Below are 27163 nucleotides of genomic sequence, written 5' to 3' on the forward strand. Positions count from 1 at the left end.
AGCTAGTCGCAAAGACACTTTGGCAGCATGGGAATGCAGCACTGCGTCCAGACTTGTAGGCAAAGTGCAAGGGCATTCCAGCTGGCAGGTTTGCATATGACTGGTACGCGTGGAGATGCGTGTTCACCGGAGTGGCTGTAATGACGAGTCCTGGGGCCTCAACCAGCTGACCAAGGTGTTCGGCAGTGCAGGCTGAGTGCATCCAGGATTGCAGGGCACCTGGTGCCAGGGTCAAGGAGATAAAGCAATTACTTGGAGCTGAAATAGGATAGGAACACAGACACCTTTTTTTATCGCTGCAAAATTGACAAGTCAACTTTGACCATGTCTGACGGTGAGGCTCAATGAAGGCAGGCCACTGAACCAGCAGAGCTCTGCACTGTCACCCCCAGCAGTACTATAAGCTGACATATGGCTAGTGACGTCAACTGTTGAGCAGTGTCCGTAACCCAATGCTCATATGTCCTACTGGCTGTGCACTGAACGGGGGCAATATAAGGTGTAACCGCAAGTACTTGAAGGAGCCATGAAGACTAAACACACAAGTTTGGTTCATTCAAAAGACAGCCTCGTTAGAATCATACTGACGCCACTTTTAATGTAAACTTCGCTCAAATGAGCTGTCTAATTATGAAAAAAGGGAATAGCCATGCGACCCACTCGCATATTTCCCGCAACAGAACCTATGATGTCATACCAGCCTGCTCTGCGATTGGCAGAGGCCCGCAAAAGCAAATTAGGCTGAGCTTATAAGCTTGCAGAACGAGTTATTTCTGCTTAAATTTAGGGCACATTCTTTTTAAAGCCGCAAGAATGGTGGGACAAACAGTAGAAGTTAAGAAAGCACATGTAAACACAAGTACCGACGCGTACTGTTGCCTACTACGCGCACTATGCTTGATTCAGCTTAACAGGACTGCGGGGCTTTGGGATTGTCTCAGACGACATTGGCTGATTGACGCAAGCAGCAGTGTCTTACGTGACCACATTTGTCGAACGAGCACTATGTTTCACAAAACGATTATTTTGTCCCAGAACAAAAACAAGCCAGGTGTAATACGGTCAAAAACAAACCCAAGGCAGAAAACGGCTTGGCACGGTATGGTGTCGCCATCTAGGTTCCGTAATGTAAACAGATGTGCGAACGCCACCGCTCTAGCCCGGCCATGTACAATCGGCTGCAGAGCGGTCGGTTCCTGTGACTCATTGCACACCACGAAAACACACAATTTAGCGGGATAATCAAAATTTTAACATAAATTGATTAATTTCTTAGTGAATAAAGCGTCGTTTGCACCAAGACAAGCACTGGGGGCACTATAAAACACAAAATCTTTCGTAAAAAAAAAAAAACAAACTCCCAAGCATTTCCCCGAGGGTGAACATGGTTAAGTGCGAATGCACGGGGTGATGCTATGAGGGGGAGTAAAGTTAAAATCCGTTGGCATTCGCCCGTGAGCGCGCGCGAGCCGACCCACGGAGGTCTGGCAGTTTATCGCTGCATATATAGGGGGGTACGCCGCGCCGAGCGCGCCGAGCCAGGTGGCTGAGAGAGGAGGCGAGCGCAAGGGGAGAGGGACAGCGGCGCACGGCAGCTGCAGCCGAGCGAGGGGAGAGGAGAGAGTGTGACGTCACGGTGGAGAGAGAGGCGCGCGGCAGCTGCTGGGGAGAGGAGGCGCGCTGTGACGTCATACCATGACGTCACGGCGCGAGGAGCGGTGCGGGGAGCGGCGCGCACCCGCGCAGCCACGGCGAGGAGGCGGAGCGAGCGCGGTCACGTGGTGAAGTGACGTCACCGCACCGTTGCTACCGACGCTCCTCTCCGCTCCACGCCGTTGCTAGGGAGAGGAGGACTGCGGACGCCGCCGCCGGCGGTGGAAGGTTTGGGGTCGCTTATAAAGTGCATTCGCACTTAAAACTTGCGCATTTTGTCTTCATGGCCCCTTTAATCAGCACCCATCAAACGCCGAGCGATGCTTTTGGGAGAAGAAAAAAAATGCTGTGAGCTGTTGTTGAATGTCTCTACGTAGCACTCAGTGATTTACTGTACATTAAAGCGGCAGTGCAATGCCCAATATTTGATGCACAAGCACAGCTTTAACCAATCTGTGTGCTATTGTGCGATGTTCTAGTTGGCTGTTGTGCTTTCGACATAAGCATTGTGTGCACCACATGGACGGAACAAAAGCATTAGCAAAAATAAAAAGATTTCAGGCACATTCACACTTGTCATGCAACTACCTAATGAAACTGTTGGTGATGTAATCATCACTGAAATAACATGAAAGTTGATGGGTTTGAAGCTTTTTGGAAAGACAAAGCTCGTGGTCTTCAAAAATTTGAAGTTTTCCACAATCATCTCTAGGTAAAGTAGCTTTAGTCTCGTGGCTATGTTGCCTCTGTTGGAAAGGTTTGCAGGTGCACCTCACTTTGGACACTTCTTTTGCATATCTGGTTCGCTGCACTGCACAGATGTCGCAAAGGATGATTTCACTTTAGGTAACATTGCTTTCGGTTCTAAGGCCACTGGTGACAGTACTTCCCGTAGTGGTGTCACTTAAGTTCCATCGCACAATCGTGTGGTGTCCTTGTGGTAATGAGCTTCTTAGCTGCGTGAATGGCGACACCCATGCATATGGGGTCGCATGATGGGCATAGCCATTTCGGGTCTGGCCTGGGGCATGTTGTTTAATTCATCATTCACATCAGCAGACGTTTTAACTTCGTCTAACAGCTAGCTTCACCTCGGTGTGCAATATGGAGCCACAGAGAAAGCAGGACACTTAAACTGTTTGATTGCGGGCATCACTCACCGAATAGGCGTGGATCTGGCAGGAATCTGAGCATTCCGTGGTACAACTACATCTGGCTGCCAATGCATTTCTGTAACTTGTGGCTCCACCCAAGTGATAAGCATGCTATCATCAGTAAAGGGGCAACAGACTGTAATAGCATCATCTCTGCCAGCCAGTAGCGCATCACCTGTGCACAGCACACACAAGTACGCCGAGGCATTGGATGCCACCTGCAGTGCCCATTGCTGCGCATGTAGCACCTGCGCCCTCAGGGTACAGTCAGTAGTTGCTGCCGTGAAACTCTTCCCGGGTTGGCTTTTGTCCGAAGCAAGGACCTGACCCCGACATGGTTCACTGCTTCCATTCTGCACGTAATGATGGGCAATATCCGTGGTAATGTTGGCTAAGCATAACGGAGGCCTTTCCCAGTGGCCCAGCTCCTTCCTAAATGTGCTTGCCACCAGCGGGAAGATTTTCGTGTCGGCACCTTGCAACAGGCGACAGTGCCCTGGCTCGCCCCACAGGCAGTGGGGCAGACACAATATGGTGTCTATGGGGTTCCTGCAGTTTAGGCCGTGGCAATGACCTTAGGCATAACACATAGCTAATCATTTTTTTATTCCCACCAACACAATATTTTTTTGTTTGTCCATGTGTGTGTGTGAGGGGGGGAGGGCGGGGGGGGCAGGGTGTCGCCAAATTTCTGCCAATGTTCCTTCCCTTGGACACTGTCCCTCCTCCAAGTAAGAGTATCATGAGCTTTACAGTAAAAGTCTAGTTGATTCCCTGAATGGCAACGGGTCTTTAACCATTCTCCAGTTCACTTGGAATCTGGTAAATCTGTGGTTAACTGTGCATGCCGTTGACCAACTTAGCAAGTTGGTGGTTTAAATAGCTGCACAGGTAACAGTGTCAGGGGCTGTGTCCATGGGAACAGCCCAGGAGGTAGCAATTTTGCCCAGTTTGGCAGTTGCTCATTTCGACCAATTGCACAGTGACAAAATGTGTACCTAATCATCAGCCAATGCACGCACACCAGCCTTAATTCGAGAGGCTGTACAGGGGTATGAGACGTGGAGGAGGATGCACAGGACATGGTGATTTGGAATGAGCCTCTTCCATGCATCAACTTTTTCTTGCTGAAGGCATATTTTTAGAAAGTCTGCAGGATACACTACAACTAAAACACGCAGCTAGAAATGAAATCACTTTAAACAGCAGGCAGCCAAATACTGCAAAATGTTCAACTGCCTAATGGGCAAATTGGTTCACGACTGTCTGCGTTGTATACATTCTGGTATTTCACTTCTTGCGGTGGTTTCGTAGTTAATCCAGGTATAGTTATGCACCACACAAAAGGAATATTTAAAAGTTATGGTGTTTGAATACTATTTATAGATACCTAAAATATGATAAAACTGCACCCTCTTCATGTGCTGCAGTTGGAGTTGATCCAATTGACATTACGAGGAACAAGAGGTGAATATTCAAAAGTTACGGCATTTTGAGATGCCTGAAATGCAATTGGTGCCCTTTTACTGTGTAAGCCACTTCGTCAAAAATGCACTGATAGGGAATTTTAGTTGAAACTTTATTAACAAAAGACCACTTTAGTGGCCCTGCTTCCGTCTTACTGTGAAAGGAATAATAACAATAAAAATAACCCTCTCACAGCTACTAGACTTTAGTTACGGGAGACGCCGACACGGGGTAGAAAGTACATTCGAGGGTCCACTCTTCATCCTGCACAGTCTTATCTCCGGACGGTTGCACGTGATCCTTCTTGGATGCTTGTATACAAGTCTGCACCAGAAACTTGTTAGCTGACGATATTTGGCCACTGGATTGCAGAGACTCCGCAGGGTTCACCAGGGTGGCTGGCTCCCCTCCTGTTCGCGACTCTGGTGCAGGCTTTGATGCGGCCTTCCTTTTGAGGTAGGCAGCCTTGCTCTGCAGCAGCCTGCGCAGGTGCTTGCAGTGCTCGCACATTCTGCTCGATGCGGGACTGACAAGGTCGCACTTCACGCCGTGCACTCGGTCGCCGTGTATTGTGCAATGGTCCAGGCTCACAATGCTGAACTCTTCAGCAGATGCGGCCCCCTGACACACCGCAAGAGCATCCACAGTGGCCACGAACTCGGCCACGCCCTTGGCATTATCGACGCACACCGTTTTCACGGCCAGGCCGTCAATGGTCGCCTGGCAGGTAATGCTGCCGTCGCTGGTCTGTTCACACGTTACCAGTTTGGTCAGCGTGGGCTTCCCACCAAACATGGAGAAGAAGGAAAATACCACGTGCCTGCTAGTGTGCTGGACATACTGGAGCGCCCAGTACCTGTTGGGAAGCATCGAACAGTCGATGTCGGCCAGGAAAGCCGGTGCTTCGACGCCAGGCATCGGCGGATTGCCCAGAACGTTTTTCTGGGACGCCACAGCGGAAAGGTCGTTTGTGGTTGCGGCGTCTGGCGTCGCAGAAGGGTCGGGCGTGGACGTCGCTGAAGTCGGCACGCGAGGAGCCACCGAAGGCGCGGCTACAGCAGCAGCTGGGCCTGTGCTCTCGCTGGGCGGTGGTGACGCCTTGCGCGCGGTCACGATGTGGGGCGTTACAGTGCGCTTGGTATCTGTGTTCGCCGCGGCCGTTGTCGACGGAGGCGCCAGCACGATAACTTCTTCGATACAGTCTACATCGTCGTTGCTGGAGTCTGACGAGACGTCGTATTCGAGGGAATCGCACGTATCCCCGCTTTCCGGGCCCTCCTGGGCAGCGCCCGGCGTCACATCGACCTCCGCGCCCTGAGGCTGGTCTTTGGCAGCGGCGTCATTCCTTGGTCTTCCTCGGCGCAATGGTTGATCTGTTCCGGATGCTCGCCGGCGGGCTCGCGATGGGCAAACGAGGAAACGCGTGGGGACAGCTTCCGGCAACAACGAGGGCCTGTTGCGCGGTATCTCCACGAGCTGGCCGTTAATCGTGTGCTTATAGGTCCGGCAAATGAAATGGCTTTCGAAGTGCTTCTCGCATACAACACACTTCTTTTCTAATGTCTTTCCAAAGCCGGACAGGGCCCGCTTCCAAACTTCAAACCTTTCATCGTCAGCTGGAACGGCGAAGAGTGACAACCTTTGCCTGTTGCCATTCTTACACCCTGGCACAAAACAGTGCCTTTGTCGAATAGTTTTCGACATCCGTTATCAACGGCGGGATGCGGCACAAACAGCAATACAAACACACAGGTGCACTGCGGGCAGGTCTACCACGACGAGGACAACTTTTTGGCCACTTTTCAATGCGCCATTTTCGTTGCGGATTGGATTGTTTTGGATTGCATTACGCTTAGAAGCTTTTCTTTCCTCCATGCTTAGAAGTAAGTGAAGTGCTTATTTCTACACTTTCTGTTTATTTCTAAAAAAAATTCGCTCTAGTTTAGTGGGAGACTTTAAAATTCATAGTTTTAAATAATTTTAATGCAATCTTAATTTTTTTATTGTATACTTTTGTTTTGTTTTTTTACTCCCTCGTAGATTCTCGCGGCAAACGAGCGCCAGCGAGAGCTCTGCGGGGGCAACGCGACGCTTGCGACGAGTCAAGCTGGCTTGGTCCCAAGCGTGTTTACTCTGTAAATGTGAAACATTACATATATATATATATATATATCTTTGCTGACTTCGAAAACTATAAAGTATCTGTGATTTAGGTTTTTCCGGAAACCAGTCCGTCTTCTGGTCTTTGCTTGGGTGTACTGGAGATACATCTTTGCGAGTTCTTGCAGGTAACAATTAAGATATGTAATTCGCGTCGACAGCAAGTTCTTAAGCTGTTCTTGCCTGGATCTAAGCCCTAAACAGTTACCGAAACTTGAAAAGATTATTCCATGTAATTATGCATTACCAGTAGTGCTGCTTAACCAAACTAAACCGACCCAGCTCGGCGATTGAGGTTGTCTCTGCGCGTTGTAACCACTAGCGAATGGTTAACGATAGTTCATGAGTTTGCATGCCGTGTATATGATGATGATGAATGGCGTTTGTTTATAGAAGGAATGTTTGTGTAATGTGCTTTACCTCGTTCTGAAAGTGACAAGTAATAAATGTCTTAATTGACGCATAATTACGCAAGTTGCTTGTTTTTGAGCGGTGCTTGTCTCGTCCAGGGATCATGCCAAAACGAAAGAAGACGGACGACGATCGCGCTGAGGACAGGAAGCGCAGTAGAGTCCTGGATTTGGTGAGTGCAAAATTTGGTGCGCGTGGTCGGTACTGCCCTGTTTGCAGCTTGCTTTTATAGCGAGCTGTTAGTCACTTTCGCGGAGATTGTTCGTGACCCCGGCGTTCGGCGTCCAGACAAAAAAAGCTTTACACAGATAGCGCATACACACCCGGGGGAGAGGGGGATTGGCTAAAGAGAGCTGGCACCAGAAGTTGAAGGTAACAGCTCCTAAGAAGCGGTTCACGACGATTAACCCGCTTCGCAACTCGTATGAGGCCTGGGGCTTACAAAATATTCTCGCTTCAAGCGGGGCAATGTCGATTCATTCATGGGTCATTTTGCACTAGCCCACTCCAGGTGATTGGCCAATGACAATGAAATGATGGTCAGCTAGCTCATCTAAACAATGAGCTCGTCTCTCTCGAGCCAGACTTGCACTCCATTGACAACCTGGAAACTCTTTTGATTGCTGAAGACATGAATGGGGTGGCTTCCCACATAGTCATCGTCACAGACTCGCAAGCCGCCTTTAGATAACCAGCACACAGCCCGTTTCATCCAAGGTGCGCCCGACAACGGCAGGCATGCGTACCACTTTTATTTGGTTTCCAGGGCATAAGAACTTGGCAGGAAATGCGCGGGAACATACGCTTGCCCTAGCGACTGCTTACTGGACACCTGATCAGCGTTCCCCAACCATAGAGGATGCACAGCCATTTTTCCATTGGCACGCATACTTCAAGCCTTTCCGTGTGAAGCACCAGGTACACCCGTTACTGCACTCACAAGGGAGCAGCCCGTCCTCCTCCAATAGGTGCAGACTAACACATTACCCATCAAACATCACGCACACTGGTTCCAAAATTTACCCAGCATCTGCAATTTCTTATTTTGCGGTAGGTACCCCAACATCTCCCACATATTGGGCCTCCTCGATTATCAGTCCCGGATCGTCCGTGGACTGCCTGGCGTGATCCGGCACTCGATTTTTCTATGTATTCCTATGTAACTTCCGGTCCGAATGCAGTCCTCGAACTGCCTGCGGACTGTCCTTGGACTGGTAAATCGAAGATGCCCACTATAAGCTTGCCCTCGGCACCAACCTTACTCATCATCCTGGGACTAAAAGTACTTGAAAACAATAAGTATCATTTCCTTCCTTCACTGGACCAACATTTATTTAGTGTACACAACTTTCTGTTGTGATGCTTAGGAGTGCATTGCTTGTCCTCATCGAAGTCATTTTTCGATCATCAATACCTTCTGGGAGCTTGTACTCCTGCACTTTGCAGAAATGTACTTGTAGTCAGTTTTGAGTCACTCCCTGCGTTCAAAAAATGTAATTTAATAGAAAGTTAATGATACCTAAGTGGACTGTGAAAGCCAGACTGAATTCAAGCACCTCAACATGTGTACCAGAAAAGTCCTAGCTCACTAAGCAAACAATTTTTTGTTTGTAGCATATGTAGCACATTGACCCCTTGACACAGTCAGTGAACATGGGCACAGCCAACACAACCTGCACGCACAACTGGTGCAAAAAAAAGAGCAGTCAACAAGAATTACAAGCTAGGCAAAAAAGCATAGGTGCTCAGGGAATTCATCCATATTGTTTAATAATGAATGCATAGTACATGCTTAAATAAATTTGAACAGCTACTCAAACTTATTCAAGCCATTTGGACTGGTATTGGCTGTACTGCCATAAATCCAGAGATAATCGTAGCCATTGCTATAGCTATATCCAGGCAGAATTATGGCTTCTACTGTAAAGTTCCGAAAGAACGCCCACACAAAGTAAAGTGGTATCAAGTGAAAAGTATGGGATGGGCGAACTTTCAGGTTAGGTGCAAAAAACTACAAAAAAGTGCCATACGAGATGGGCGAACTTGCAGGTCAAGTGCGGAAAGGAGAAATATCAGCACATGAATAGGTGATTCGTGTTTATTTTGTTCACTCATCGGCGCTAAAGCCATCGATTCCAGTGGGTGGGCTATCTTTGGGGTCTTTTAGTAAATCGAATATTTCACCCTTAAAGGGGGATGGACGGCATTTCGGGGGAGGGCGTTCACTCGGAACTTCACGGTATATACGCTAAGAAAGTTAAGGAAACTTCATCAGCCTCCAAGTTTTCATCTAAAACTCTGTTGCACATCAGCAGAGACAAGGCAGCAGTAACACAACCCTACAAAAACAATCCCATTTTTTAATTGCTTTCACCCTAACCCAGCCAAACCAAATGCGAGGCTAATGTAACTCTACTGTTATATGCTATCTAAAGTACAGACAGAAGCGCAAGGAATAAAAACTATTGTTACACATCTCATCGCATCGGTCGTGTATGTGGAGTTTCAGGACATTGCAGCAGGACTGCTACCTTTGCCACCTCCTTTCCCTGCACGATTATGGGGGCACACTGATCGTAAACCAAAAAAGTTTATTTTTACAGTGATGATGATGAAAATTGAGGGGGATATATAATTTTTCATTCTAATTGTAGATATAAAATTTGCTTTTGTGTAAAATGGTTACATTTAAATTTATTCTGATTTTTCTATTTGATCTTTTGACAGCTTTTGTAAGAAAACTGCTGGAGTGAAGCAGCTGAACGACGTACCAGTGAACTGTGCACAAATCAAGGAGTGCAATAAGACCAACATAGCGTCATCATTTTATCTGGTCTGTAGCAGAAGTGATGACCGTTTGAAGTTTGGGCTTGAAAAATGGGAACCAGAAAAACTGGTTTTGCCTTCCAAGCCCAAGCTTCAAATGGCCATAACTTCTGCTGCAGACCAGATAGAATGATGATGCTATGTTGGTCTTATTGCACTCCTTGATTTGTGCACAGTTCACTGGTACGTCGTTCAGCTGCTTCACTCCAGCAGTTTTCTTACAAAAGCCGTCAAAAGATCAAATATAATATTCAAAATAAGTTTGAATGTAATCATTTTATGCAAAAACAAATTTTATATCTATAATCAGAATGAAACACTACATGTGTCTCAATTTTCATCATCATAACTGCAAAAATAAACTTTCTGATCAAAGACCCGTATGCCTCCTTAAAACCAAACCCCCTGCACCATCTCACCAGCCCTCATTAACAGCCGTTGTAACTACTGCTCATCTATCATGTTAATTGCATGCTGCTAGCACCACCTCTCACATAATGCCCCCAGGGAAGGATATTTAAAAATCATAAAGGGAAATATCACTTAACCTAACCGAATCCATTCAAGATTACCCAACTCAACCTGGCCAATACAAAGGCAGCGAAACGTGTTATTGAATGTTACTATGAAGTGGGGACCAATTATGAGACAGTCAAACCACAAATAGTAATGTTCTCGTCACAAATATATATAAAAAAATGAGCTGAGACTCTCTGCTCCTGCCGTGGCGCACACAAGATGGGAGGTTGCACGAAACTCTTGTCGGGTTGAGGGGGAAGGGCGACACTACTCACTCTTCATATCATTAGATAAGGGCTGACGATAACTGTTTATATCACAAATGCTTTATCAGGTGAGCTTATGTGGCTTTCGCATCTCCTCTCACCAAGACCATCAATCAGTTGCAATGCCACTGAAGAAGGAAAAAAAAAAGGGAGTTTATGTAACCTGAAGGATGTGCTGCAACCTGAAAGATGTGTTTTTTAAAATTTAGAACTGATTTCTTTTTTTCTTCTTTCTCGTGTTTTCTGTTTTTAACTTTTTCGTATTTATTATGTTCTCCCTCTCCTTCTTTTTTCCCCCTCTCTCCTTTATGGATATTACTGATGGAGCTTGCCCCTCCTTTGAGGTACGCTGTTTAGCTCTCTGGGCTGAGAACTCCGTTTTGTTCTGTTTTTTCTTCCCATTACAGCCCGACATGCTGCAGTCCTTGTACAGCGCCCTGCAAAACTGTAAGGCAGAAGATGGCCACCTGCTTTGTGAAAACTTCATTCGCACACCAAAAAAAAGGTGATCAGCCACTCGTGTCGTTGCTTGCAACCTTGCACTGGAAACTTCCACTGGTCCAGTTTACATTGGAGCGAGCTGTAAGAACGTAGCGAGCATTGAACATGAAGCAAGCGCATCAAAAACAAAAGTGTGCTGTGTTTGTTTTTGATACTGTCTCCTTGTCTGCATGATTCTGAGCTGGACAACATTAGAAGGAAGCAGTTCCGGTACACTGTTAGCAATGCAGCTCTGGCAATGGCATGCTTTGCAATGCCTTTCAAAACTATACTCGGGGCTTGGCCCCAAGGAGTGTACCTAGCAAAGCTGTTGGTGCTTTTGCATGAAGGTTCTTGGCATTAAAAGGAACAAGAGGTTAGATTTCACCGTGTCAAGCTCCGATTAAATTTTTTCCTGCATGATGCACGAGCTATTTCCCAGTAGCATATACTGGATCTGCTTCATTAAGGTTTCAATGTCATCCCGTAGATTTGTTGTCCACTTATGCCATAGAGAACAGTCCACCGCGGATGCTGCTGTCTCCTGGTGACAATGTCTAAGCTTTGGAGCAAGTCATGAACTCAATTTTCTAGCGTTCTTCAGTGGTAGCTGCATGGGTGGTTCTAAGCAGAAGCTCGTACCCAAAGCTGGGACCATAGCGGGGGGTGTGAAGGTTAAGGCAGCCGCTAAACCCATGGCTAGCTGTTGGCTGAAAGAGGGGCACAGAGTGATAGGGTCAACTATGTTCCCTAGTTGTGTGTGGTTGCAAGAGGGGTCTCGATTTGCTGCTCCAGAATATGTAGAGCACCACAGACGTGAGATGGCGTATAAGCCTTGTGCAAAATGCCTGGTGGCACACATAAGGCACCCGTAGGTGTATGCTGTCCATGTTCACTCTTCCATTTAGAGTATTGTATTCTTAAGCGTATGTGAAATTTGAGCAGTTGTGTGAGGCATTTCCTCCTCCTCTTTTTCCATGGCTGCCATTGTTGGGGTCCTGCTTGTGTGAGCAGCCAGGCGGACTACTACGAGCTGATCACCAACCCAATGGACATGCTGCGCATCCACCAGAAGATCAAGTCGGAGGAGTACACCGATTTGGAGCAGATGACCAGCGATGTGGCCCTCCTTGTGTCTAATGCCAAGGCCTACTACGAGGCATGTCTCCCACTCCTCGTGTTTACCCCTTTGAGGGTCGAATTTTTTTGTCAAATGCGACTCCCCAGGGTTGATTTTTTTCATTGCTGATTTAAATTCTTCGGATGAATCTATTTCAAGAAAAAATTATCGTAATTTTTTTAGGGTGACCATAAGTGACAAAAAAATCGTTTGTGTTGTTACATACATGTGGTTTATTTATGAGTAACACAAGAAAAATTCTAAATAAAAAGGAGAGAGTAACAAGCCGGCACCTTTTGAGTGAATCGAAATCAGATAGACATCAGTTTCGCGGGTGCAAAAAGTGGGAAGCGCCCGGAGTGCGATACCAAAACCAGCCGCTGCGCACGCGCGAACGATCGACAGCGCATCACTCCTAAAAATACAAAAAAAGGAGAAAAGTGCCTCATCAGTTTTGCATGCGCCCTTGGTCTGAGGCAGGCGCAAGAAGCGAGAGGCGCCCGGTGGGCGTAAGGGGCCTTAGGTGGGCGATACCCAGCGCGCCCCCTCGTTACCCGATGTGCAAGCGATAGCCGGCACACCGCTGAAGTAAATCATAAAAAAATAAAAAGAAAAGCCCTCGGCGCAAGAAAATAATTTGGCGTATTTCCGCAATGTGGCAGCACATGCCAAGCAAGAGAAGTTGGTGAAAAAGGCGCGCTTTTTTAACATACAAGCGATGACGTACATGTACGTTATTGACCATTTTGAAGGTGTTTGCAGAGGACGTGCAATTGGCAAAGCATGCAATTGGTTGTTAACTAATAATGAGCACACAAACAGAATACAGACTGAAGTGAGAAATAATATATTTTATGAAGGTGTGATGAGACTTCACCTTGCACACGTTCTGAAACAGTTAAAGAAGGGGAAACGGGAGAAGAGTTCGGCGTGGTCGTGGGTTTGACAAAAAATTAACAAAAAATGCAGTGCCCTTCCACTCTGTGAAGAAGAATGACCATCAAAGCTGCGGTGCCGAGCCTCAATGTGAGCTTTGACTGGGTTCAAGGGGTGCAGAAATCAAAACACGTTTGTTTGCAATTTGCGATTCAGCATAGTTCCTGGTTAATTCACTGAATGAACTTTTGATTAACTAGAGCTTTCTTCCGGTGGACAAACATGGGGCTGTCCGTTTACCTCCCGTAGAATCCCATATGTACTGACAGTGGACGAGAATTACACAATATTTACAATTTCACTGTGAACCATGCAATTTTGAAAAATATAAAACCCGGCTTTGTGTTAGATTCGTCTTAGCGGCTAATTGTCATAGAAATTTGTTTCGGTATAGTTTCAATGAAACAAGCGTTGGAGCCACTTTCTGTGATGGTATTCCCTCCGAAGATTGACTTGATTCACTGTTCAACAGTCGATGTGGGAAAGCCATCTTCAAAGATCAAGCTTACAACGATCCCCTTATTGTCTGCTTCACCTCCTAACACAGATGAATTGCTCGGAAGACATTTTAGGGAACAGCCCTTTGGCGCCCTTCTCTGGGCTCAGCCGCGACGGCGGCGTCGTGACCGAGCGAACAATGGGAAGACCGAAGAGTGAAGGAAAGCAAAGGGAGAGACTGTCGCGAAATTGGGAGGGGAGTAGGTTCGCCGTGGTGGTGCGAGACAGCGCTCTCCGAAAGTTTGCAGTGGGGGAAGGGAAGGAGCAGTATGCTGTGCCCGCACGAGGCGCTCGACGCTTGGAGAAAACGTGAGGGGGGCGTTCACGCGACAATGATGTGTGTTTGCTTAATACGTAACAGCCGTATCGTGCGCCATGGACGTAAAAAAACAGCGTTTTACACAGCTTGGTTGGCTGAGACGTCAAATGACGTCATTACTTACAGATATTACAACAATTGCGACACCACACTGAACCCGGCCTAAGACGCAGTTCTTGCCTACATCTTGTCTACATTCTTGTCTACATTGCTCTATTACCGGAGACGATCTGCTGGATCCTAGCCATAGACATCTTTCCTGTTAAAAAGAATGCAGTATTTAAAACTAAGATAGCAATCCCGTTTTCATGTATCCTTTGTCAGAGCAGCGCAGAGCGAGCAACGCATCTTCACCCTCGCCCTCGGCCGCTGAAGCGTGTGCGAGCAAGAGGGGTTGCCCAAAGAAAGTGGCCCCTGGCGCCAAGCGCTGATAGTGACAAGCGTTGCCGTTTGAAGCGAATGAAAAGACAGGCTAGCGAGCGCGGTTGGACGCGCACGCGCACATCGTTGTCTCGACACCAGATGTGCAACGTCAGATGTCGCGGCGATGCATTTTGCCATGCGCTTGCATGCCCCGGCTTATTCTGACGCCGGGTGTACATGTACGTCCGTGACCCTGAAAGGGTTAATGAAACACGGAGGTTGTACAGGCTTGTGAAAGCGACGTCTGCATCTTTTGTTTTTTTCTCCCCCTCAATGTTGGGGAGTACGCGGACATTGATACTAAAGAGGGGAAATAATTGGGCCAGTATCAGTAGATTACTGTGCCGAGAATCTAAATACACCATTCTCACAACTAGCAACTGTTTAGTTAGGGAGAAAATGCCAGGAATGTGAAGACAGGTGTCGATGCCCCATGCGCTTTTGGCTATTGCAGTTTGTGATATCATGAAAGTTGTAAACCATGGGAGCTCATTGGAAAAGCATGTATGTTTTAAGCATCTAAGTGGTTAAGCATCCACCTGAGTTTCATATCTTCCACTCTGCGCATACGGATGTCGCTATCGGTAAAGCGTGCCCGCACTCAGTTCGAACCTTGACCGCCTGTGAAGGGTACAGGGTACATACTGCAGTTGGTTTAGCCTACCGGTCCGACCTTGCGCTATTCCATTTGCCGCGAGCCGCTGTTGATAAACAATCCGTAAAGCATGCGTTGCTTAGCTCTACCCTTGTCATGTTTGGGACAGGGGGAGAACGTGGGCAACAGGAACTACTTGGCATGGGTGCAGGGAAGCGAGCGTTTATTTCACGCTAGGTTCTCACGAGAGAAGAGTGTATGAGATGGCAGTGATCACCATGCGAGGTGAGGGGGATGGGGCCCATCTGAACGGTGCCTAGCTGGGCAAGCGCACTTGCAGGATATTCGGAACGCCACTTGTCGCTTTGGAAGTTGCTTCGCTCAGAGCCGGCTCAGTGTGATGTGGGTGGCCATTGCAGGAGGGCACACCAGCTGCTTGAGCATTTAAAAGCATTTGTCATTTCGTTGGTGACAGATAATAAAAGTACAAGCCAGCCTCCTTGGCCAGGGAAACGGTGTCGGAGTCGGCCACGGCTTGTCGGTGTAAAAGCTACTGTTGCCGGCGCCAACCGGTTATGCTCTAGACAGCACCGGTTCCTCGCTCCCACTTTGTGACACGATGGCTGTTATGAAAAAATGAAAGAGAAACGGGAGAGGGAAATGGCAGCTTTATTTACTTATTTCTCACGAAATAAAGCATCATTGCTCGACGAACAAAAGCCGAGAGGGCCATGAAATGTATGGTCTTTCAGTTAAAACAAAATTTCATTCAGCCTTTAGTGTCCCTTAAATCAAAGCAATGTTAATGGAAACAAGTGAAGAACTTAATTTTTCTTTGTGCAGTGGCCGAATTTGTGGTTCTCACCTTGGACTGGCAAGAAAATCCTACATCTGTTACATTAATCTGTGTAGGTAATATTATGCCCCATTAAAGGGATAATAAAGCGTAAAAGCTAAAAGTGAGTTGGTCTGTTGCCAAACGGGTTACCACTGTGAGTATGGGACAAGCTAGCCATCAGCTTTCTTGCTGGCCAGTTGAAGGCAGGTAGCAGCAGCTCTCTGGCCCAGTTGGCTTGTCAGTGCTGGCTTGGCCCTTGGGTGCTGGTGCAGTGTCCGCTGTTGACACCGTGGAAGAAAACCGATACACTTTGCATCGCCAAAATGTCGGAGCGAAATGTGAGGGCAGCATTAATTGTTTCTAGACAGACAAAGCGCAGTTTTTTGTAGAATAAAAGCCACAAGAGTTCTGAATGGTTGTGATCTTTCAGTTAAAACAAAAAGTTATTTGGCCTATAGTGTCCTCTTGAACTTTTAGTTGAGTGCCGCTAGGTAACTTTTATGTGTGCTTGTAAGCATATTTCTTCATGCCTGCTTTTTAGCATCGTTCCAGCACACGTTGTGAGTACTGGATTGGCAATCAGTCTGTGAGTGCGTGACTGGCTGTGCCTGCCCCTGCAGGAGGACTCGCAGGAGTACCAGGATGCGTGCAACCTGTGGGAGGGCTTCGATTCCGCAAAGGCGGCCTTGCTGGCTGCCAATGCCAGGGCAGAGGAGCAGGACGACGAGGACATGGAAAAGGTGCATAGCATGCAGGCGTCGAGCCCAAGGAGTTGCACACTTCTTTCTAATTTCAGTTAAACTAACAGACATTATAGCGGCCACCAGACGTGGCTTGTCACCTTACAATTTCTTGAGCACCCGCTAGTATGTGGTGGTATGAAGCCTGGTCATCGCTGAGAACATAGGCTCTATTGAAGGTGGTTACCTAACTGCACAGCAGCTGTGAAGACAAATGTCATGTTTGTAAACAAAGACAGTGGAGGGGTAGTATAGGGGAAAAGACAGCATACGTAGGCACTGAGCTCTATTTTTGTTAACATTGTTTGCACTTTGCTTCTGTGTGTTAGAAAACACAGTCCACTCCATTAGTTACCATGACTTTTTGCTTAGTTCGGCTCTTTTTTAAAGGGTTTTTGCCAGCACCCATGCATTGCTGTAGAAGAAAAACCTCTTATTTTGAACCTGGAAGTGCACCGATTTGGTTAATTTGACCAGAAACTGGCTTGTCAGCACCCATTCTGTCGTATGCGCATCAAAAGGCATACGAAACACTTAGAAACACACATTTTCAGGTGCATATACAGGGTGTCTAGCGACCGGGAAAACCGGGAAAAGTCAGGGAATTTTGAGCCACCGGGAAAAGTCAGGGAGTTGTCAGGGAATTTTTCAATCAAGTACTACCAGTCAGGGAAAACCACTTCGGGTCCTGCCCACACTGTTTTACAATAGGGGAAACCAGTGTTCGAGGCCCCCAAGAAGTTACCGAACGCCACAAGTTCGTGCGCGACGAAAGCGTGAACCGCATGAAACGTTTTCTGGTTCTGCAAGCGAAAACGCGCCGCGCACGCCTGAGGTGCGCTGACGCCGCCGCGGAAACCACCCGCACGGTGCGTGCCGAGCGGCAGGCGACGGCAACATGGCGGCAGCACCGGCCGCGGAGTAGTGCGGTAGCTTATTTAGTGACGCTAGGTAGCATCAACGGCCGCGTTTGCCGCTCTTTAAAATGCTACTCAAGGCACAAACGCACTTGCTTCTGCAGGAAAGGAGCCACCGCAGGCACGAAATCGTCGACGCGGCCGTGAAAATACCGCGCACGAATCGCGTGCAGAAACTCGCCGTGCGGTTCACGCAGCTCGCAGCTGGCTTAAGTTGCTGGGTGCACGTGCGGAGAGGGACGATGTGGATGGTGCCCAAATCGCACGCACAACGCGCTTTTTTTTTCCAGCGAATTTTCAAAGGCAGCGCTTTTTGGGAGCTAATCTTGAAAGAACTTCTTTCTTATGGCAACAGGAGCCAGAATTACATAATCAGAAAGGATGACATGGCTGAGCATGAACCGCATGCGGCATTTTCTGCCCGCGAAAACGCGCCGCGCACGTCACAGGCGCGCTCACGCTGCAGCAGAACCACCCGCACGCTGCGCGCGGTGCTGCCGGCGGCGGCAACATGGCGGTGACTTCGACCGTGAAATTGGAGCGACCGCTTGTAAGCGCTCTCTAAAATGCCGAACAAGTCATGCACGAAGTTGCTTGTGCGGTAAAGGAGGTTATAATGTGGGCGGAAACGGTACTATAAAATATCATCCGTGCCGCTAATGAAAGCGCCCATGCAATACCTGCCGGGGTGGTAAGCCTAAACATCACTGGCGGAGCCAGCCGACTGTCTCGAGCGCTTCGAAACTGCCGCCATGAGGCACGCGGCTCCCCATTGGCGCATGCGCGCGACGCGCGTCATTTTCTGAGCGAGGCAGAAGCTGCCGCGCGTGCGAATCGTCGACGCGGGCGTCAAAAAAATCGCACGCGCAACGCCGACGTGCCCGAATCGCGTGCAAAAACGCACGATGCGGTTCACGTTGCATGTCGAGCCATGACAATCTAGAAAAAAAGCAAAAGGTGCTGGCTAAAGCGCAACTTGAAGCTTCTATCCTGCAAGATGAAATAAACTCTCTGAAGCCGTAACTGAAGGCAAGCAAACCTCAAGGTGAACGAGCAAACTGAAGTTATTCAAAGTGCATTCTGAGAAGTAGGGCACTTGCAACAAATGTGTTTTTCTCTACGATAGAATGTCTTTTCTCTGCGCTTTTTATGTGCTTCACTGACCATTTCCACTGAATGGCGCCTGCTGTATAGGTCAGGGAATTTCGACTAAAATGGTCATGGAAAACATGGAAAAGTCAGGGAAATTGAATTAGGCATTTTGCTAGACACCCTGATATACCGTATTTGCTCATGCAATGAACCCACTTTTTTTTTTCAGAAAATTCGACATGAATTTAAGGGAAGGGTTCATTATGCCAGAAAAAGTTGCCATACATTCTAAAAGTTTAAGTTTCAGACAATAAAGATGCTAAGAGAAGTGCTGTCAAAACTTTACCTTTCCAGTAAAACACATAGGTAATTATGCAACCCAATTTCTTTTGTATTCACAACGTGCTAGTGGCCCTCTACTTGCCATCGTACCTTTACTTGCCATTGGAGTTGTCGTCCTCACTGAAGTCATTTGCGGCTTCACATTCGTTGTCAGCCCACAGCACATTGCCTTCCGTGCCGTCAAGGCACTCCAAAACTTCTTTTTCCACACCAGAAACTTCTCTTCTTTGGGCCACGAAGCACACGGTGGTCCCTATTTATTGCCCAAACCTCTTGTTTTCTCCAGTAGCGTATGCGCACTGGGTCAACACGGAAGTGCCCCCCAGCCGCATAGTTTCCATATGCTTCAATGCATGCTCCACCACCTTCAGTGGAAATCCAGCTGTGTAGCTCATGTACTGGCGCATCGTACGCCATGCACCAGGAGCACAAGGAAGGTCGCACCACAGCTGAAAAAACAAAACCATGGAGTGTAAAGGCGAAGTCGCGGAACAGCACAGAGCAGGGGAGGAGTGCGGAGTGCGTTTGGTGCTTTGTTCACAGCACTTTCATGCCGCTATGTGCTAGATGGTTAGTTAGTGTGCAGGTGACATTCCGCAGGCGCGCCATTTTTAAATTGTGAGCCACAGCATTTGCGCTTGCGTCTCCAGCTACTGTTGAGATTATTTTTGTTAGAATGCTTTTTTAGCATTTCTGCCGGTACCGTGGCATGATATCAAGTTACTGCTATCGTCTGTGGCATAAGCAATCATGCCGAGATAAAAACATAAGGAGCAGTACCTTTTCTATTCCTGCTGCCTTTTTATACAAAGTAACAAGAAAGTACATTCTTAAGAAATGAGGGGGGAAGGGGGGGGGCATCATTATGCGAGTTAATACAGTAGTAGCCTCATTGGACTCAAGAACAGCAGGGAATTCTGTCACAGCTGGTATCTTTAAGCAGCATTATAACCAGCACCATTGTATGGCCTAGTGTTCCCTGTAATGCTGTGCTTCGTTTACTTATGAGGCTGTGATACTTGCATGTGAGATCATCATTTACCGGTTAACCCTCTCACATTGGAACTCCGTCCGCTCATGCTTATAGCAGCAGAAGTCATTTAGTTGGGTCTAAATCATTGACTTCAAGCCCAAGCTCCTCATTGAGAGCTGCGTTTTCCAGAGCAGGGGAACCTCTTCCGATGGGTGCACTACAAGCGTTTTTACATGGCGGTGGCTATGGCTCAGCTCCAGCTCCTGTTCGATTGCACCATTTGGATGGTACATAGAGTCGATATGCTAGCACAGTCAAACCCGGTTATAATGAACAGCGTGATTCAGTGGGATTTGTTCGCTATACAAAGTAGTTTGATATAACCGAACCCGCTTGTAACGAACTTCAGTACTAAATTCATTATAAACAATGTGAACAGTAGACAAAAAATGTGATAACGAAATCAAGACCATGCCACTTGACATGAATAGTAATCTACTCGAAAAGAAATTTATTGCAGAGAAATGTACGCCTATTTGCAGTAGGCAGTGATTTTTATCTGAACACTGCGTTTAGCACTATCATTGAGAATAGCATTCTCGAAACGTGACGTTATATCGACAAACTCCAGTACACTTCCCTGTATTTCAGCAGGGCTTATCACTGCTTCGTTGTCATCTCATCTTGCTAGGAAGGGCTACAATGCAAGTGCAGAGAACCGTGGGCAATGTAGGTATGGTGAGAGTGGTGAAGTCCTAATTCTGGTAGTTTTTTGTGCGATAGGTCAGGAGCAGCTCACACATACTTGATCACAAGGCAGGCAGCTGTGGAATAGGAGTGATGCAAAGCGAGGGTGGCAAAATCTCACTGCTGTGTTTTATGGAAGCGCTGGTGGGCAGCGTGGTGGCTCAGAGGTTAGGCGCAGATGTGCGTTGGCGGGCGTTTGGGGACCGAGTTCGTTATTAAAAATACATTTTACATGCAAATGAAGCATGTTCCAATGAGAGAATTGACATTATGTCATTAATTAATAAATCTATCAGAATTTATTGTTTGCTGCTGGACAGGTGCTGAGGCTATTATAAAACACCAAATATTTTGAATAAAACCAAGTTGTATGTTGTCCCCAAATAATTCCTCACTCATCTTACCATGCATCCTTGCAGGATCCTTGTAGACATTAAACTCCTAGTGCTAGACTGGCACAAGTGGCCACTTTCTTTGCTGGAGCTATGCTCTAAAAGATCACATCTTTTCTTTTGTGTGAAATTTAGTGTTTTGTAGCGCTGCCACTTGGCAGCTGGGCAGCCTATGTAATGCTTGAGGGAGAAAAAATTGAATTTAAAATTTTTTTGCTGGAGCCTTGGCTCATACTGCTTTGACGCAAGGCATTTCAACTTTACCTGTTCGATTTGCACTCGCGAATATACTCCAACACATTTCACTTGTCCCTCCCTTTCAGCTTAGTTCACCTCCTTGCAGCTGGGACAACATGGATGCAGTGAGAAACACATTTCGTAGAATGAGGCCCTTCCTTTCATGCTTGCCCACTGCCAGCACGCTTTTGCTGTCTTTTAAAAGAAAGCAGGCTAGAGTAAAGTAGTGACCCGTAAACGAGTAGCGGTTGGTGTCATGGGGTTGAGCTCACAGGGCACTGGGCACACACAGCAGCTCTAAGTTGCGCTGGACTCGTCTGCGTGGTGGGCGGCCTCACCGAGACGGGGTGTGCTTCCTCCTCCCTCCTTGGGCGTAGGGACCCCAGACGCCCCAGGCGGAGTCTTCGGAGGAGGAGCACTACGAGGAGCTGTTCACATCCGTCATGACGGCCACGGATGCCGAGGGACGCTGCCTCAGCTCCATGTTCCAGCTTCTGCCTTCCAGAGCGGTACTGGGCTCCTCCTCCTCCCCCTACACAGCAGCAGCTCCCCGAGACAAGCCGGCTGCAGGCTGATGGGGCTACCTTTCCCATTTGCTTTGTGCTTGGCGCAGGGCTTTTTTCAGCCCGTCTTCGGGCTCATTAGTGCTTTGCTTGGTGGGGAAAATCAGCGGCATTCAACAGGAATTTCAAACAAGCAGGACGTCATGTATTGCAAAGACGGATTCCATTTTTACTTGGCACTGCTCATGAACAAGCTCAGAAGTTGTCTCTGGCTGCAAAAAAATCACAACATTGTTTTTAAAAGGCTTTTTTTAAAAAAGCTGTATTTTTTCTTTTTCAATTCCATGACAACTTTTCAGAAATTTATTAGGTGATTTTTTAAAGCTTCATGCAAGACAAACAAGAAAGAAAATGTTACTTTTGTTAATTTTGGGGACAGGGGCCTGAGAAAGAATGGAAAATAGGGCAGCCTCTCGCAGCACCACGGCACTTGAGTGGCCACTTTCTTTTTAGTGTATACTATCGTATGAAACTGCATGGCTTTGTCGAATTTGTGGGCAATTCTTTTTTGAGTTTTGTGTAGTGCTTTTATGCATTGCAAAAATGACGAACAGAAGCGAGACATCGACCAAGTTTTGGGGGAAATCCCTAAGGTGGAGTAAGTTTCTGCGAAGGAAAATTGGACATCTACCTCGATGCAGCCACACGACTAGAAAGGAAAAGTGTACAGCTTTTTCAGAAACTTTGCAGTTGAAGAAAAATTTGTCCTGGTCCAGGAATCTAGCCCGGGACCACTGCCTATCTAGGGCAGTCGCTCTACCAAATGAACTAACCGTTTGTGGCGCGAGAGCAAATTGATCAACAACTCGAAGTGAAGGACAGGTGTTAGTCGACCAGATTTTAGGGGAAATCCCCAAGGTGGAGTAAGTTTCTGCGAAGGGAAATGTAGCCGTACAGCTGCATTGAGGTGCCTCCAAAGACAGAAAGGCCGCTTTAGTGACTTATTAAAACCCTTTGAGGGTCAAATATTTTTGCCAAATGCGACCCCCAGGGTCGATTTTTATTTCTGATATAAATGCTTCGGATAATTCTATTTCGAGAAAAAATTGTAATTTTTTTAGGGTGACCACAAAGTGACGAAAAAATCGTTTGTGTTGTTACATACCCGTGGTTTATTTATGGGTAACATAAGAAAAATTCTAAGGAAGTTTCACGAGCACAAGAAGCAGGAAGCACCAGGAGGGCTAAACTGAAACCAGCGGCTCCGCGCCCATGCATGGCCCAATGTGCAAGCGATAGCCAGTGCACCGCTGTAGTAAAGTGCAAAAAAATAAAAGAAGAGCCATCGGCGCAAGAAAAAAATTTCACGCATTTCCGCGGTGTGGCAGCACATGCCAAGCGACAGAAATGATCGAAAAAGGCGCGTTTTTAGACATACCAGCAATGACGTACATGTACGTCATTAACCATTTTGAAGGGGTTTGCCGGGAATGTACATGTACGTCAGTGTCCCTGAAAGGGTTAATAAACATGCAAGGCATCAAAAGGTGAAACAGCTTTGAAAGATTCAACATTTCAATTGGGTCTAAGAAATCATTCAGGCTTTAGTGTCCCTTTAGTGCTACTAAATTTGTGGTGATGGGGAAGCCTGACTTTTTTTTTTGAAGAGCTAGGTATTCTTACTGATGATAATTTGGAAAAACGCAATGTTAAAGAATTTTTCAAACCAAGTGCAGAAATTTTAAATGGGGCACTTGTCATCAACCTAGTGAAACCTTGATTTATATTGCAATATTCTGCGTAAAGTAAAACGGTCGGTAATAGTGGTTCACGAGAGCCTCGTGCAGCATTTAGTGACTTTTTTTATAGTCAGCACCAGAGGTGGAAATCCTTACTGTACACCCTTTAAATTAAGGGTGTCATCGAAAAGGTTACAGAAAGCTAGTGTTTTGTATGCTTGATAAACGTAAACAGCTCAGTTCTGCCTCAGTGCATCACTGCTGAGCCGCAGGGTTTGCACTACACAGCTATTCGCAGCCAGCTGGGTAGGAGACTGTTATAGTGCAAGAAGGAATAAATAATGGGTAAAACAGAATAATACCATGACACATTTGTAGTTTACGAGAACAGCTCTTTGCTTCAGGTAAGCACACTGTCCTCTCCTGTCAGCAGGATCGAAAAGGATGGTTATTACTACTGATACTAATACAAAAAAAAAACCTCCATAGGGGGCCAAAACTGCATGTATAGAGAAAGGGGTTCCAAAGATATTGGGCACTGTGGTTGGGGATGTCAGCCTTCACCTGGGAGAAAATTCCCATAGACATCCTCAAAGGAAGTCAGTATCAAGCTTTCCTGTAGAAATGCAGTGCTTGTTTCTGGTAAAATTAATTGCTGAAGGTAACCCGAATGGAGGGAACCCAAATCTAAACAACAGTTGCTACAAAGCACAAACAAAAGTCTTCTAACGAACATAGCCCTTGCAGTGCTCTGTTAGTGTTGTGGAGACAATGCATTGCTGTGAGTGGCCTGGCGTGTGGGCGACTTATCTGCCCTTAGCAAGTTGAGAATCTGCTTTGGCTGCAAGGTTTCTCACCCACTAATACGTGCATTTGCTGTGCTGCATTAAAATCGCATTCAGGCCAAGCAATTACATTGACTAAAAAAAGAAAGAAAGAATGCGCATTTTGTCACTTAATTCTGTAATGGAATTGCACTACATACATGCCAAAGCAAAAAAGTAGGCTGACTTGTAGAATGCTTATCTTATGGTTGTGAAGCCTATCTTGCAATTGCAATCACACGTGAAAATAAGTACTGGAGTGAGTGCAATTCATCATTGGCGAGAGGATTTAACTGGGGCGGGGGAGTTTATATAAGGATCCGCAGAAAGTTGGGGTGAAATGGTTCAATGATTTTTGAAAAGCATAAGGAGTTTTTTGTTGAGCACATTTGTATAATTTTGCGCCCATGGTATGTTTTGTACTGCTGACTGATGTACGCCCTCACTTCTCTCCTTCGCATGTTTTTCATTCTTTATATTACTGATGGTATTTTCATTTCATACCGGTCTTCATTTCTAACAAAGCATTTGCCCTTTTCTTCATGTTCTTCCTTCCCTTTTTTTCCTACTTTGTGTTAATGCATATATTATATGGCACAAGAAACAGTAATAATTGGAAATGTATTTCTGTTTTCTAGTTTGGCTAGCATTATTTAGACAATCAGTCTTTTTAGTTGTTACCGGAGCACCCTGTACAGCTCGAAGTGAGGTAACACAGGAACGTCAGCCTACTGCAGCTGCTTTATTTATTGCGGTCAAACAATCAGATCCGATTTTCGCCAGGAAAGGGAAAGAATTACTTATACCATTATAATGTTGCAAAATGTCCATGATCAGCTGCCAAACTCGCAAATCGAGCATAAGCTGCCCACGCAGAATCACATAGAAGCATCTGCCTGTCAAAACCCAGGAGTGTTAGAACACCTTTTTGGTGGGTTGCTTTGCGAAAATGCTCTGGGCTGTGACAGGCATGTCTTCATCAGCAAGCTATTTTGCACACAAAAGGATATATTGTAGCAGTCAGTGCCACTTGGCCTGGGAGTGCAGGGTCTGCGCTAAATTTGTTGAAGGGGGTTGCAGGCGAGGGCACAGAATGAAGCGCAGAGAGAGAAAGATGGGGGCAGCAGGGCTCCTCCCTATGTGGGGCCTTTTGCAATTTGAGAGGGCAGAAGCTCGTTTTTGAATTATGCCTTGCACAGCGTGGGCTTGCATTGTGTTAATTCTTTTCTACTGACGCCTCGCTTTATGTTTGTTGTTGCATTATTTGCGTGTAAATTCAGTTGTGTCTAACGCTAAACCCTAAAGCCCCTGCTTGGCATATCCACTACACCAGCACCGCATCACCAGGTTTAAAGAATGGCTCATCCGCATTGCGTGGTTTCTCGTCCCATCTAGTGGTGAGTATCACCCAAGGCAGTATCACTGGGCCCTCACTGCGTGAAAGCAATTCTCAGAGATGCTGGGCTGCCGTTGCATGGAGAAGATGGAAATGTTGTATCAGGTAGCAGTTACGCATGCTATCTTCACTGAAGGGACAGTGATTTCTTTTGAAAGCCCAGTAAGGAATTTATGCCACAAGGGCTGCGATTCAGGCCAGACAAGAGGCAAAGGTCAGTGCATAGTCGTGCCGTTCATGTTTTTACTGCAGCAGGCTTGACCAGTGACAATCCTCGTCTTGTGCGGGTTCCGTGCTTAGGCTGAGTCGCATTATGGTCGTATGTGTGTGCTGTGTGTAGCGAAATGGAGGACCTCTCTGTCGAAGAGTCAGTCTTGAGCAGCGCTGTCGAGTCGAGAAGCTGGCGTGTCTGAAGCCAGCCGCCCATCTATCTGCCTGCCTGTTTGCAGTTGTACCCGGAGTATTACAAGATAATCACCGAGCCGGTGGATTTGAAGATAATAGCCACACGCATCCAGGAGGGCACTTACACGTCACTGGCTGAGCTGGAACACGACCTGATGCTTCTCGTCAAGAATGCTAAAACTTTCAACGAGCCTGGCTCGCTAATCTACAAGGTGCGCGGGCCTCTCTTGCTTGCTCTTTGGGCGGTCTGCCAACGAAGACACCAAGCCCCGCATGCCGCCTCCCCATCCCTGTTTTGTGCTCCAATGTAACATTTGCTGCGCACTTTCCTGCCTACTCTTGTGGCCCGGAGTGGTTTCAGTTGCAGCACGTCCTGTGTTCTGGCATGATGGGTGAAAAGAATGCCGGCTGCAGAGTTTTTTTTTCTCCGTCTCGAGCCCGTTGTGTCCTGGTAGAGCACAAATGGTTGCATGTCACATCATCAAGTAACAACACATAATGCAGTGTGCGGTCTGTGCCTGTTGGGAGCACTGGGTGAATGCTACATCCGACGCATGCACTCGAGGCCTCGTTTTTAGGATTCCCATGCATGGGTGTCGACCTTGGTGAGGGAATGGCGACCTACCAGTGCTTGTCCATCCACCCATCACACTTGAAGCCAGGGTGGCCACTTTTCTGCCGACAAAAACACCTGCCAGGGAAGATGCGGCACCATGAATTGCCGCAAGCTGTTCGCATTATTGTTGCTGCCGCAGTCCGTTTATGCGCACCGGCGAGTTGTCCAACGGCATGAAATTTAACTATTGAAATACTCCATTGCAACATCCTAGCAGTGTGCTTCTACGCAGGCATCTGCAGGAGGGGGTTTACGAGGCAGTGCTCATCCCTGGGGTCTGAGAAAAAAGGCTGGGCTGGGAGTTTACGGTATCACGGGTGGTGTAGATGTTGTTCTACATACATTTAAACTTATCAAAATTCTGTAGCTTCCACGTTCCGGACTTATTTGGAGAATTTTGAAACAAAAAGCATCCCGTAGCCACCCCTGACAGCTTCAGCATCCCCCTTCGGCAAAAAGCCTATGGGCGTACGTCAGTGTGCTGCTGCCTTTTACTGCTTATTTTGAAATGCTATGCTGCTGAAACGAGAAAACGGAAGAGTGCACCAGGGGCAGTGATGGATGCACATAATGAA

General features: G+C 47.1%; 1 protein-coding gene across 5 annotated transcripts in view; it reads left to right on the forward strand.

Moving 5' to 3' along the window:
- Nucleotides 1-6335: 6335 nt before the first annotated feature.
- Nucleotides 6336-27163, forward strand: part of Polybromo (protein polybromo) — a 74986-nt gene continuing 54158 nt past the window's right edge. For 4 of the 5 annotated variants that reach the window (XM_077700447.1, XM_077700451.1, XM_077700448.1 and 1 more), the window contains exons 1-7: nucleotides 6336-6562; nucleotides 6944-7017; nucleotides 10864-10961; nucleotides 11951-12095; nucleotides 16286-16405; nucleotides 21483-21614; nucleotides 26017-26184. In XM_077700447.1, coding sequence (XP_077556573.1) covers nucleotides 6949-7017; nucleotides 10864-10961; nucleotides 11951-12095; nucleotides 16286-16405; nucleotides 21483-21614; nucleotides 26017-26184 — 732 coding nt within the window. In that variant the 5' untranslated portion in view covers nucleotides 6336-6562; nucleotides 6944-6948. The remainder of the gene's footprint in view (nucleotides 6563-6943; nucleotides 7018-10863; nucleotides 10962-11950; nucleotides 12096-16285; nucleotides 16406-21482; nucleotides 21615-26016; nucleotides 26185-27163) is intronic. The other variant, XM_077700449.1, reaches the window with a different exon arrangement.

This window comes from Haemaphysalis longicornis, unplaced genomic scaffold (genome assembly GCF_048455015.1).
Source record: "Haemaphysalis longicornis isolate Haplotype H1 unplaced genomic scaffold, Haemaphysalis longicornis Haplotype H1 scaffold_2, whole genome shotgun sequence".
NCBI classification, from domain to species: domain Eukaryota; kingdom Metazoa; phylum Arthropoda; class Arachnida; order Ixodida; family Ixodidae; genus Haemaphysalis; species Haemaphysalis longicornis.